Source organism: Euprymna scolopes, chromosome 45 (assembly GCF_053919585.1).
Source record: "Euprymna scolopes isolate OS-2025 chromosome 45, ASM5391958v1, whole genome shotgun sequence".
NCBI lineage: Eukaryota > Metazoa > Mollusca > Cephalopoda > Sepiida > Sepiolidae > Euprymna > Euprymna scolopes.
Genome location: NC_136526.1, coordinates 49,933,500 through 49,948,158, shown reverse-complemented (window position 1 = coordinate 49,948,158; position 14,659 = coordinate 49,933,500). Strand labels below are relative to the sequence as shown.

The window sequence follows — 14,659 nt, the reverse complement described above, 5'->3', positions numbered from 1 at the left end:
CTGTGTCTGTCACATGTGCGCGACACGCGCTATGCCAGTTCTCATAATGAAATCAAAAAAACATTCTTCTTACCTTTCCACGCCACTTTTCACTCGAACGGCTATCCCAAAGAAAAATATTTAATTTATCTTTTCTTTTCGACTTAATGCCAAAAAGAGAACATTTACCCAGTCAGTCAAGATTTCTTTCTTTTCTACGGACACAAAAGAAACCACATGGGTGTGATACACAAAAGGGTAAATAAAATTACACTTCTTTTAACCAGCCAAGTCTGACTATTTATTTTCATTCATTTTTCTGAATATTTGTTTTTTATTAATGTTTATGAAAAATTATTTTAAAGGAGCTGTTCGTCGTTTTTGCCCGGCGAGCAGCTCACTTCACTGGTGACCCCTTTTCGTCAGACTTTGGTAGAACACGCGAGGAGCTGGACATTCTTAATTTAGCAGTTTAAAGACTTTCAAACTAAGTTTTTCTTAACCCAGGCCAGGGCGGCAAACCAACCATGGATAGTGATACCATATCGGCGACAACGGCAATACAGGCCGTTCTGAAAATCCCACCTTTCTGGACACACGACCCGACATGGTTCGCCCACGTGGAAGCTCAGTTTTTCACTCAGCGAATTCACAGCGAATTAACTAAGCTGAACCATGTGGTGGCCGCACTCACGCACGAAGTGATGGCTGAAGTCCGCGACTTGATAATGGCACCCCCAGGATCTATTTCTTATGACACTTTTAAGTCGGAGTTAATCAGAAGAACAACCGACTCCCAACAAAAGCATCTCCGGCAACTGTTGATCGAGGAGGAACTCGGCGACCGAAAACCATCCCAATTACTAAGACGGATGAAACAATTAATGGGCGAAAGCGTTCTACAGCCGGACATCCTCAAACAATTATTTGTTAGTAGGCTGCCGTCCAGTATTCAGATGATACTAGCGTCTTCCAAAGACACCACCTTGGTCGAGGAATTCGCGGAGTTGGCAGACAAAATCATGGAAGTAACGGTTTCAGTAGCCCCGGTGCACGCACAGGCACCAGAGGATTCCTTTCCTGACACCTCAGGCACCTCCACATATATCCGTGAAGAACTGGAGAGACAAGCCCAACTAATCCAAAACCTGAGTGACCAGATTCGTGATATGGAGCTCAGACCAAGCAGATACCCGCATCCGAGTGGACAGGACCATTCTCAACCACGAAGTAACAGTCGAAATGGTGACAGGCTGTGTCGATGCCATGCGCGTTATGGCGAAAAGGCTTTCCGGTGTCGCAGGCCTTGCTCTTTCATGAAGATCGATAAGCAAGCGGGAAACGGCCAGGCCAGGTGGTTGGGGCGACCGATACCCCTGGCAGAAACCACATTAGTCGCACCCTTTACCTCACAGACAAGAACACTGGTACACGATTCCTCGTTGATACCGGTGAAGAAGTCAGCATAATCCCCAAGGAACTGTTGAAAGAGAAACGTACCCCGCCGACTTTCTGTCTACAAGCCGTGAATCACTCATCTATTCCGACTTTCGGAGAAAAGTTGTTAACATTAGACCTGGGATTCCGACGCACCTTCCAATGGATTTTTACTATCGCGAAGCTGCCCATTCCAATTTTAGAAGCGGATTTCTTGCATCATTTTGGCATACTTGTGGACGTCAAACGCGGCAAATTAATCGAGAATAGCACTGGACTTACCGTGCAAGGGAAGATTAATAGAAAGATGACGATAAGCCCGGTCATATTGAAGGATGCTACGGACCCATACACAGACCTCTTAAAAGGTTTCCCTAATATAACTCGTCCTGTTTTTAGCAATGACAGGGTTACACACGATGTTACCCCCCACAATTCAGACCAGAGGACCTCCTGTGAGCGTGTACCTGCGCGGACTCAAACCTGACCGCCTGAAAGTCGCCAAGCAAGAATTTCAGCACGTGTTGGATTTGAGTATTATTCGACCCTCCGACAGTAATTGGTCATCGCCACTCCACATGGTGCCCAAAAAGTCAGCAGGCGACTGGCACCCTTGCGGGGATTATCAAGCACTGAACAGTCGATATTCAGATAATTACCCCATTCCTCACCTCCAGGATTTTTCAAACTCTCTCCATGGTAAATCGATATTCTCCAAAATCGATTTCGTCCGTGCGTACAATCAGATTCCTGTGGACCCTGAAGATATCCCCAAAATTGCTATAACTACCCCATTCGGACTCTTTGAATTTATACGAATGCCCTTTGGACTGAGAAATGCTGGCCAGTCCTTCCAGTGATTTACAGACGCAGTCTTACGTGGATTACCATCCGTTTACGCATACATCGATGATCTACTCGTAGCAAGTTCATCCGAAAGGCGAACACGTGCAGCATCTACAGCAACTGTTCCACAGATTGTCGGAATACGGTGTTATCATCAACCCCAGCAAGTGTGAGTTTGGAGTCTCTTCGCTTTCCTTCCTGGGACATTTAATTGATTCGGAGGGTATCCGCCCTCACCCGGAAAAAGTCCAATCCATTGTTGATTATCCGCCTCCCACTTCCCTTTGTAAACTTTGGGAATTCCTCAGGTTGATAAATTTTTACAGGCGTTTCGTTCCTCACTGTGCCGAAATCGCACAGCCCCTAATGGATGTACTCAGGAACAAAAAGAAAAAAAATGAGACAATCACTTTGAACGGAACGGAATTACACTCTTTCAACAAAGTAAAAGAAGCGTTAATGGCTGCCACTATGTTGGCTTTTCCCCACTCATATGCTCCCCTATTCCTGTCAGTAGACGCATCGGATGTGGGCATTGGAGGGGTATTACAACAGTTTGTAGACAACACATGGCAACCACTATCTTTTTTCTCCAGGCGACTTCAGAATGCTGAGACCAAATATAGTACCTTTGGCAGAGAACTTTTAGCCGCTTATTGTGCGGTCAAGCATTTTCGCTACATGCTAGAGGGATCCGACTTCCCTCTTTTTACGGACCATAAACTGCTATCGCACGCCTTGCTCGCCAACCCCAGCAAGCATTCACCCAGAGAAGCTCCTCATTTAGACTACATTTCTAAGTTCACTTCAGACATCAAATACATCAAAGGCACTGAGAATGTAGTCGCCGACACATTATCGCACATACACATTGATGCCATTCAACCTACTGATAGTATCGATCTTAAACAGATCACCATCGACCAAAGAAATGATGAGGAGTTGAATAACTTGCTACATTCTGAAAGCCTATCGTCCAAACAGGTTCCCATACCCTTTTCTAGCGAAGCGATTTGGTGTGATATCTCAACCGGACATGAGCGCCCTTATGTTCCTCCCAAACATAGGCGAGCTGTTTTCTCTCAGCTGCACAGCCTATCGCATCCTGGAATCTGCTCTACACAGAAGTTGGTGATGTCTCGTTTTATATGGACACCCATCAATCGAGATATACGCGAATGAACCAGGAGTTGCATACCTTGCCAAAAGTCTAAAATTCATAAGCACATTAAAAGCCCACTTTCGACCGTCTCACCCCTGAAGCTCGCTTTCAGCACGTCCATATAGACTTAGTGGGCCCACTTCCACCCTCCAGAGACTGTACACATCTGCTGACTTGCATTGACAGGTTTTCGAGATGGCCTGAAACCATACCCATTAAAGATACTTCTGCCAAAACTGTGGGCAATGCCCTTATCACACACTGGATAGCTCGTTACGGGGTGCCTAACACCATTACAACCGACAGACGTAGACAATTCGACTCTTACCTCTTTTCGGAACTGTCTCACCTAGTCAGATGTAAACACATACACACTATTTCATACCATCCGGCGGCAAACGGCATGATTGAGCGCTTTCATAGGCAATTGAAAGCGTCCTTGAAAGCATACTCCGACCCTAACAGATGGATGGAATACCTTCCCTTCGTTCTCTTAGGTATTAGGTCCACCATCAAAACGGACATTGGTCTAACCCCAGCTGAAATGGTCTACAGAGCCTCACTGACTTTGCCTGGGCAGATGGTCACACCTACCACCCCCGAACACATGCCAGACCCGGCGAATTACACCTCCCGTGTAAAGGATTATATGGCAATACCTTTCAACATTGCGCCAAGAGCACAAGATGTACACACGCATGTTCCCAAAGACATGAACTCATGGACCCATGTGTTCGTCCAGAATAGTGGCGTTACTACCCGCCTTCAGTCGCCGTATTCCGGCCCTTACAAAGTACTCAAGAGATACCTGAAAGTCTTCATAATCGAGATTAATGGCAGACGTGACTCGGTCAGTGTCAATCGCTTAAAGAAAGCGATTTTTGATGATGATATCACACACATGCAGAAACCAAAGACTACGGTCCATTTCGATGACCCCGACTCATCGAGCACGACCATTTCTACCAGGTCGGTTAGACGCATTCAGCGCCCACACCGATTTTCTGTTTACACTCAGTGACATTCTGTTCTCCTCATCGACATACTGTCTAGTAGGGGGGGGGGTAATGTAGCGTCTACCCCGGAACTAAAATTTGACAGAGACTTTTGAATTGTCACCGTTTCCGGAGAGCTCTAAAAAAGAGGACAAAAAAAAAACGTGGCGCTAAATTCGAGTGCCCTCTCTTCCTCTTTCGCTCGCTGACCCTTGAGGAGTTAACACGCGCTACTGCTGTGTCTGTCACATGTGCGCAACATGCGCTATGCCAGTTCTCATAATGAAACCAAAAAAACATTCTTCTTACCTTTCCACGCCACTTTTCACTCGAACGGCTATCCCAAAGAAAAATATATAATTTATCTTTTCTTTTCAACTTTACGCCAAAAAAGAGAACATTTACCCAGTCAGTCAAGATTTCTTTCTTTTCTATGGACACAAAAGAAACCACATGGGTATGATACACAAAATGGTAAATAAAATTACACTTCTTTTAACCAGCCAAGTCTGACTATTTATTTTCATTAATTTTTCTGAATATTTGTTTTTTTTTTATTAATGTTTATGAAAAATTATTTTAAAGGAGCTGTTCGTCGTTTTGCCCGGCAAGCAGCTCACTTCAAATGTGTAGTTCAATTCTTTATTGTTCAAAATTTATCCATATTTATATTTTAAATTCCATTTATTTTTTAAATAAAATTTTTTTTTAAACGACTGCTTTAAAAAAGCGCCATGACGCAATCATTTTTATGTCTTTAGCGAAAAACCGGAAGTCGCCGTTTGTTCTTGTTCAGACTGATAGAAGGCAGTAAAAACCACATATCCGTGTTAGCCTTGCGTCTGAAGAAATATGTGTTCCCATAGTTTAAAAATAGTCCAATTTTACTTACAAGATCTTGCCTTAAAAAAAAACATCCAAGGAATTTTTTTTTCACTTCTCAAAGAAATACATAAATTTTTGATTTATTATATTTTCATTCCTCTTTATCGAGTGATTTTTTTTTAATATCTAAAAAAAAAAAAACATTGAATGAAATAGAAAAAAATTGTCGTCATCGTTCATTACTTATTGGACAATATAAGCAGAACATAGGCTTCCAATTAAAAAAATATCAACGGGTTTTTTTTTTTTAAAGGTTTTAAACTTTGGACTTTACCGGTAAATTTCCAAAAAAAACACTTCTTTTGTTTTTGTTTTGATTTACAATATATTATTTATCGATCTTTTATCTTCAATTTGTGATATATAAAACTTTGGTACGTAAATTAATTATCAAAATTTTAAAAGACATTTCAAAATGGGGGGGGTGAATTTACAAAAAATAACGTTTGTCAATATTTTATTCAGTTTATTGGAAAGAGTATAAAATTTCACATTGACCCTGAAAATATCATAAAAATTCAACCAATAGAAAAAATTTGATAGATTTTTAAAGTTTAAAAATTGAAAAATATTTAACTTGTAAAACTCAATTGATTTCATTACGTAAAAAAAAAATGGCTGCATAAAGCCTGCACTTTGTAAACACTGGGTTTTTTTTTTAATAAAAAATAATATTTCTATTATTCAACTTTAATAGACAATTTTGGAAGTATATTCCATAAAGAAAATAAACAACCCACTTTTAAAAGAGAAATTACGAGTTTTTTTTAAATATTTTATTCGCAGTTTCGTGTTAGGGGTGTCAAAAATTCTGATACACCTACTCCTTCACTGTTGGAAAGTGGGGGGGGGGAGATTTTTCCTTAATTTAAAATATAATTAAATAAACGAAAATTCCAACACCCCCTACACACACACACTCCGTGAAGGAAAAACCCAAATCTTGTTTAATAAATTTTTTGTTTGTTTAATTATATTTTAAAATCCCCCCCACTCCTTGAAGGAAAAAAAACAACAAATCTTGTTTAATAATTCTTTTGTTTGTTTAATAATATTTTAAATAAAGGGAAACTCCCCCCCCCCGCCATCTCCAAAAAAGAAAGGGCAGGTTACTCTCGAAGAAAAAATCAACCAATCAGATTAAAGAACGACTATATGAAGAAGACAAGCGAAGCGCCCTTTTTTTATTTTCAATTTAGATGATGTCGATAAAGTAAACAAATTCACCGGCTTCGATATTTTGTTATATGCTTACAATGGTTACTTTTTTAAACAAACGCAAAATAATTCGTTTAGCAATAGTGCCGATCCTCCAAAAATTCTCTGGAATTTGTAACGCTAAACTTGGATTCAGCCCCGCCTACCTAGCTGTACTGATATGCAGAAGTTTAAATGAAACATAATCCAAAATCTTGGTTATTTTTCCTATACATGGTCCCAAATAGTAGCCCCTTACGTCCAAGTGGCGATATGGACTGTTAGAGGTGAACGTAAGTAAAAAAAAACAAAACAAAAAAAACTATTCAGTTGGATAGAATAATAACCTATCTTGCCTTTAATAACATTCATTTATTATATATTTTATTTTTACCACTTGTTAGAATTCTGTGGATTGTAAAATAAACCAAATAAATGAACAATCTTTGGATTCATAAAATTATTGCTTGCTGAGTGTTTCTCGACACTATGTGACTTACACATTATTTATTTATTAATTGAAATAAATGATTCAATAACGTAAAATAAAACAAAGTTTATAAACTCTTTTTATATGAAACAATAGTAATTTTCGAAAATTATATCATCGAGAATGTTTTCCGGCAGATTTTAAAGCGACCAAGACAGAAAAAAGGGGTTAGTATCTGTTCTTCAGATGCTGCACTTCAATTTCTTGTTCTCTGTCAGTGGAGGAGAAATCCTTCACGCCTGAGACAATTTTTATTTTTGTTCCTTTTCTCCACGTTAAAAAATGACCCTGGTGTCTAACTCTGTCTCGTGGGGAGGCATTGTAAAATAGGAACACTTACATGGGTAAATATGAAGAATTACTCCACCTCCGAAAATTCCTTTCAAATTTCCACTTTTATAGGTTTTTGGGGGCGCTGAAAACGGAAGCGACGTTTAAAATTACGGCAAACGAGTAGTTTCCAAGATATGAAGAAATGTTAGTAGCCAAAAAGCGAGGGGGGGTCACGTTTCTATAATAAGCTAACGTAAAATGGGCACCCACTTTATGGCCACATGGGAGGGCAACATACAATGAACACAATTTAACGTAAAATACTACTAACGTTTAACATTTCAGGAAACAAGTAGCTTCCATGAAGAATGGGGGGGATGCCGGTCTATGTTTTTCGAGAGGGATATTCAATTATAGAACTTATATAGTTTTTTAGCAGGTGCTTCTGCAGTTTAATTAACAGTTTTAACGTGAGTAACGCGCCGACATTAACCGTTTACATTTGCTGGGCGGTGGTGGAGATGCAGGGTCGCAGGGAGTGTTCACTGTGTTACTTGATTTAGCGACCCTGCCCGATTACATCCCACGCATTCGTGTTTGCTTAATTTTATTTTCACACAATTTTTTGATGAAAAATATTGTTTTTAAATGAAAAAGGATATTTGTAAACTGATTTTTTATATTCATTATTTATTGGAAAATGTGCATGTAAATAAACATATTCATTTCGAAAAAAAATATGTGAAAATTTTATATTTTAAAACTATGTTAAGTTAAAGTTCATTAATGCTTTATCCTTGTGACCTAGGCCTTCACTGGGCTGACTACCCTCCGGCCTAACAGGGATTATTCTGCCCTTTTCACTTGTACTCAATTAGTTCGCATAGTCTTTGAATTTAGCTGGATTCCTTACTAGTCTCCCTGAATGTGTCATCTCATTTCTTTAGTATTTTGGTTTGCTGGGGATGGTGTCGCCGATCTCATTCCTTCTCTTCTATTACTTTCGAGCCGAGGTGTTTGCGAATTACAAACCCCTTCTGTACTTGGCAGTTCAGTTATTGGTGCCTCCTCCCTAGGCCTTTGGTATGACTGAGGGATCAATGATGGTGATGGGAGTGCTTCTGCTGTTTTTTTAAAATCCACCCTATTACGTCGGAGCAAATCTCCATCAACTTTGACATGGTATGACCTCTCATTCAGTCTCTGCCACACAACTACATTCTTCCACTCTCACTGACCTTTTATGTGTGGTTAAATACGTACCACATCTCCATGTTGCACTGGCTGAAGTGGTTTTACTTTCTGGTTGAAATAATGCTTTTGCTTTCTGCTGTCCCACTTAATTGTTTTGCTTCGATTTTTGTGTAGTTCTGGTCTGAGTGGGTCCTCTATGGTTGGAAAAAGCGTCTTTGTTCTTCTGGACATTAGCTTCTGTGCAGGTGATAAGTGACCCTTGGCTGGCGTATTCCTGTGATCCAGCATTGCCCTCACTACTCCACAGCTAGCCCTCACTACTCTGCTAGCCCCCACTACTCTCCGACAAAGACAGATACTAAGCAAAAGTGGGGCTACACGGCTAGACACATAGAAATTAATTTTTAAATTTCTCATTTAAAAACGACTTTACATACCAGTCGACTAAATCGCATTGTAAGTTCTTTTAACAGTGACTACTTTTTCTTCAAAAACAAAATCGACTTGAATTGTACTCTCACCAAAATAACTATCGTTCAAAAACGACACCTTTTTTTTCCTTTTCAGCGCGACAGGATTTCATGTTAAATTCCGTATTTAAAAATAACTTAAATACATACAAGTCGTCTGAATCACATTTTAAGTTCTTTAACAGTTAAAACTTTTTTCAAACGCAATAAAATCCGACTCGAAGTGTACTTTCATTAACACCTTTTCTTTTTAACACAACAGGACTTCATTTTAAATTCCTCGTTGAAAAGCGAATTTAATGCATACAAGTCATTCGAATCGCATTTTAAGTTCTGTTAACAGCAACGACTTTTTCTTCAACAAATATAAGCAAATTTCATTCCAAATTCCACGTTTAAAAACGACGACTTTAATACAAACAAGTAGAACAAACTGCATTCCAACACGTTCATTTGACGATAGTTAAAGAAATCCAACGGAACCAAGTGGGATTAACAAACAAAAAGACAAAACAAGTCCGACTCACTTCATATCTTCAACCTTCGCAGTTTGACATGACACATTTAATTCTCTCTTTGACAACGCTTTTCAATTTTGAACATGACTTTTAATTTTTCAGATTTAATGCGAATCATTTAAAATTTTCCATTTCATCTCAGCTGCATTGGTCCCATATTAAAAGCGGAAATACTGGACTGGACTGGATTCTCAGCGAAATTCTCCACTCTAACCACAATCAGTCCGGTTCTCGAGAACTCAACGGCTCGACTCTCTCTAACTGTATTAGGAGGAATGGGTTATACAGGAGATAAATTAGATTAGCACATTTACCCAGACAAAACTTGATTCCAATATCTTTAAGAACAAAAACGTATAACAAAAAAAATCTATATTTCATAAAGCAATAAGGAATCAACACTCTCTTCGGAGTAACGAGCTATACAGGAGATAAACTTTTTTCAAATCATTTTTTTTACTTAGCATAGAAATGAAAACAAATACATGAAATAAAACAGAATAAAATAGCCTCCACCCACAATCAATAATATGAACATGGACCTACAACTAATTGTCTTCGTTTTTTTAGTTTATTGACAATTAATGAATGATACGTACAAGTATTGCACTACATTTTGATAAGAGTAAAAACGAAAGGAAATAATAGAACATGTACTTGCAACCAGAGGGATATGAAAAACTGTACATCTAAAGTTACATTGTAAATTATGTAAATATTCTATGAGAATGTGCTTCTTTAGCATCAGCAAATTAGATTTATCTGAAGAGGAAGAGCTAAATATTTTACTGAAATGTAGTTTCTATGGAGTGTTTCACTTTGCTTTGCTTCAACATTGTGTATCTATGGAAAATGTAATCGATGATACCCTAAGAATGTATTTTTGCTTGCCATGTGTACATATGCAAAATATTTGATTTATTTTTAAAAAGTATACAAAAATACGAAATTATCTAGTTTTTTTTTCAAGTATGTGTTCATGTGTGTTGCAATGTACGTTGTTTCTTAAAGAGTTGTCGCAAATTATGCAGGATTATTGTTCCTCTGTTTTTGTAAATTTTCTCATCAGTTTGTTCATGCTGGGAATAGGGCTTCCAGCCAGATGCAAAACATTCATCTACTGACTCATATATTCCAACCGAAAGATCTTTTTAAAGTTCTGATTACCGTTTTGAGTACAATTTTTGAATCTCGTTTACACTTGGTTCACTGACTATATTTCGTAGTTGTTGAAATACTTTTTCTTGAGTTAAGTCGGTTGTATGATTACTGGAACACTCGAGATCTTCCTAAGATTCCAGTTTCTTTGTAACAGACAAACTTGCTATTTCGTCATATTTTCCCTTTTAGTTCTGTTTTACCAAACATCATGGGAAAACTACGTTCTATTATTGTAGCTTTTTTCTTATTCTTGTCACATATTTCTCTATCAGATTCTTTAGCTCCAATTTTTACAAAACTTTAGATACTGTTAGCTCATTCTTCCAGTTTTTCACAAAGGAAGTTTTCGGTCTATTTTGTCGACTTCTTTGGATTATTTAAGTAGCAGACTTGCTTTCCGATTCTGTCTTGTAATAAAGCAGTCATTCTATAAATTCTTGGCCAGTTTTATGATGGAGGTTTGTCTGCTAGCTCTTGTTTCGTATGTTGAAAATTTTGAACTGCAATTCTGGAAACTAATCAGATATTGTCTGGTGCTATTAAAAGTCACACGATGCTGATGGTCAGTTTGAGGAGGACGATTTCTAGTCTTCTGGGCAAATACAGTTAATACATACACTTGTTGTGTTACAGTCTGTTTATGTCCTTTTATAGTGAAAAAGTAATTTGGTCTCTCTCTCTCTCTCTTTCGCATGTGTTGCAACATTTTTGAGTAAATAAACGTAAATACGACACAAGATAGGAGTTAATAACTTTCATGCATTTTTCTGTGTCGCAACATATTTTCTTTTGCTGTAAAATAAGACTCAGACTCTTCACAAGAATATGGCTTCTCTTTTTTTTCATTTTTCTTAAACTTTTTCTTCTAGGGGATGGGACATCCAACCAGATGTCTGACATTTACCCCTATTTTAGTGAGTCCAACCAAGAGATCTTTTCAGGATTCTAGCCGTTCCTTTCAGTGCAATCGTTTGTATTTCACTTGCACTTGGTTCACCTTCAGTATGTATTTGTATATGTCGTAATATATTGTTTCATTCTAAAAGATTCATCACGAATTACACAAGGATATGGTTTCTCTCCAGTATGTGTTCACGTGTTTTGCAATATATGTGATTTTTGTGTAAAAGAAGATCCACATACTTCAAAAGAATATGGCTTCTCTCCAGAATGTGTTCACATATGTCTCAGAATATTTTGTTTCGTTGTAAAGGAAGACCTACATACTTGACAAGATTATGGTTTTTCTCCAGTATGTGTTCGCATGTGTTTCAGCATGCTTTTTTTCTGTGTAAAAGATTCACATATTTTACAAGAATATGGTTTCTATCCAGTGGGTGTCCACATATGTTGCAACACATTTTGTTCGTGTAAAAGAAATGCCACATATTTCACAAGAATATGCTTTCTCTCCAGTGTGTTTTCGCATATGCTGCAAGATACTTTCGTTCTGTGTAAAAGAAGAGCCACATACTTCAAAAGAATAAGGTTTCACTCTTTTTTTTTTCATTTTTCTTCTAGGGGATGGGACATCCAACCACATATCTGACATTTACCCCTATTTTAGTAAGTCCAACCAAGAGATCTTTTCAGGATTCTAGCCGTCCCTTTCAGTGCAATCGTTTGTATTTCCCTTGCACTCCAGTATGTGTTCGCATATGTTGCAACATGTGTTGTTTCCTTGCAAATGAAGATCCACATACTTCACAAGAATATGGTTTCTCTCCAGTATGTGTTCGCATATGTTGCAACATATTTTGTTTCGTTGTAAAAGAAGATCCACATACTTCACAAGAATATGGTTTCTCTCCGGTATGTATTCGCATATGTTGCAACATATTGTATTTCTTTGTAAAAGAAGAGCCACATACTTCACAAGAATATGGTTTCTCTCCAGTATGAATTTGCATATGTTGCAACATACTTTGTTTTGTTGTAAAAGTAGAGCTACATACTTGACAAGAATATCGTTTCTCATTAGTATGTGTTTGCATATGTTGTAACAAGCATTGTTTTCTTGCAAATGAAGAACTACAGTTTCTACAAGAAAATGGTTTCTCGCCAGTATGTGAACGCATATGATGCATCATATTTTGTTTACTTGTAAATGAAGCGCCACATACTTTACAAGAATATAGCTTCTCTCCAGTATGTGTTCGCATATGTTGAACCATATTATTTTTTTGTGTAAAAGAAGAACCACATACTTCGCAAGAATATGGTTTTTCTCCAGTATGTGTTCGCATGTGTTTCAACATATTATTTTTCTGTGTAAAAGAAGAGCTACATACTTCACAAGAATATGGTTTTTCTCCAGTGTGTGTTCGCTTATGTTGCAACATATTTTGTTTCTGTGTAAAAGATGAGCCACATACTTCACAAGAATATGGTTTTTCTCCGGTATGTGTTCGCATATGTTGCAACATGTTTTGTTTTCTTGCAAATGAAGATCCACATATTTCACAAGGATATTGTTTCCCTCCAGTGTTTCTTCGCATGTGTTGCATCATATTGTTTCTCTTTAAAAGAACAAATATATACATATAACATATATAGCTTCTATCATGTATGTATATTAATTTTGCTTATTTGTTAGAAAAGAAGCATATATTCCGAAGTATTGGCTTTCGATATTTTTAAAAATACATATTATTTGATATTATTTTAGCACAGTTTGATTCTCAGCAGTTTATGTGAGAAATTGAATACCCTTGACAAGAAAACGTTTTCTTCAACATATCATAAGATGTAATTTAACGAGAGAAAAACATATGCATTATTCACATTGATTAGAGGATTTACATAAAAATTTAAAATATATTTTGTAATACAGTTCCATGTTTCAAGCCACTAAGAAAATGTAAATCCATTCAAATCCAATGATACTCGTTTTTCTCATAAATGGATGATATCCTGCAAAATAGCAATGAATTAAAAGATAAATTTCAAGAAAATATATTTTTTCATATTCTGCGAAATCATAATTAAAAACGATTTTTAATGTACCATCACATTCTATAAGACATAAATATACTCCTGTCTCTAGCCAATTTGTGAGTAAATATATCTCTGCAATATTCGTACCATTTAATTGCAGATTTACACAAAATGGCATTTGAAGTAACTGCAGATGTTATGGGTAGTTGACAAAATAAAAAATATGATAACACTAATAAACTAAGGCGTGACCCTTAAAAAAGGTCCCACACCTTATTGACAATGGTACATATTTACTATGCCTCCCCACGGGACAGAGTTAGACACCAGGGTCGTTTTTTAACGTGGAGAAAAGGTACAAAAATAAAAATTGTCTCAGTCGTGAAGAATCTCTCCTCCACTGAAAAAGAACAAGAAATGGAAGTGCAGCATCTGAAGACAGATACTACACTTTGATCTTGACCAAAAGGCCAAGAATGCAATGGAAAATGATTTTATTAATTCTTTGGCTTTACAATTCTATAAGACATAAAGATACTCCTGTCTGTAGCCAATTTGTGAGTAAATATATCTCTGCAATGTTCGCACCACTGAATTACAGATTGACATGAAATTCCATTCGAAGTTGCTGCACATGTCACAGGTAGTTGTCAGAAAAAATAAAAAATGATAATAACACTAATAAACTAAGATGTGACTCTTCAAAAAGGTCACACTCCCTATTGAAAATGGTTTTATTGAGGGTTCTAATGAAGTAGCCATTATAAGAACTTCATAGTTTTGGGAAATGTTAGGTCACGTGGCGTCCCATGAATACCTATTTCTTGGAAAGAGAATGTGTGTGTCGGGTGGAGGGGGTAACATTTACCAAAAAATAATATTTCATTTAATCTAAATAATCTTTGAAAAAGTAATTAAAAGATGGGGGAACAGACCGAATTTCTTCTCCCCCCCCCAAAAAAAAAAATTTGCAAAATAAAAATACCCAAAGGGAGATGAGGGCACTAGCGGAATAATAATAATAATAAGAAGAAGAAGAAGAAGAAAATTACTAATAATAATAATAATAGACGTCCATAAATATTTGGGACTTCTGGAAGCAGACACCATCAAGT

General features: G+C 37.3%; 2 protein-coding genes across 2 annotated transcripts; both read left to right on the top strand.

Annotated features, from left to right (window-relative positions):
• The first annotated feature begins 506 nt into the window (after positions 1-506).
• Positions 507-1,448, top strand: LOC145269184 (uncharacterized). The gene has a single exon (XM_080124796.1). The coding sequence runs from the start codon at positions 507-509 to the stop codon at positions 1,446-1,448; it is 942 nt and encodes a 313-aa protein (XP_079980922.1).
• Positions 1,449-3,827: 2,379 nt separating this feature from the next.
• On the top strand, positions 3,828-4,445 carry LOC145269183 (uncharacterized). The gene has a single exon (XM_080124794.1). The coding sequence runs from the start codon at positions 3,828-3,830 to the stop codon at positions 4,443-4,445; it is 618 nt and encodes a 205-aa protein (XP_079980920.1).
• The last annotated feature ends 10,214 nt before the right edge of the window (positions 4,446-14,659 follow it).

Coding starts and splice junctions, on each gene's coding strand:
- LOC145269183 (XM_080124794.1), top strand. CDS start 3,828: ATGATTGAGCGCTTTCATAGGCAATTGAAAGCGTCCTTGAAAGCATAC.
- LOC145269184 (XM_080124796.1), top strand. CDS start 507: ATGGATAGTGATACCATATCGGCGACAACGGCAATACAGGCCGTTCTG.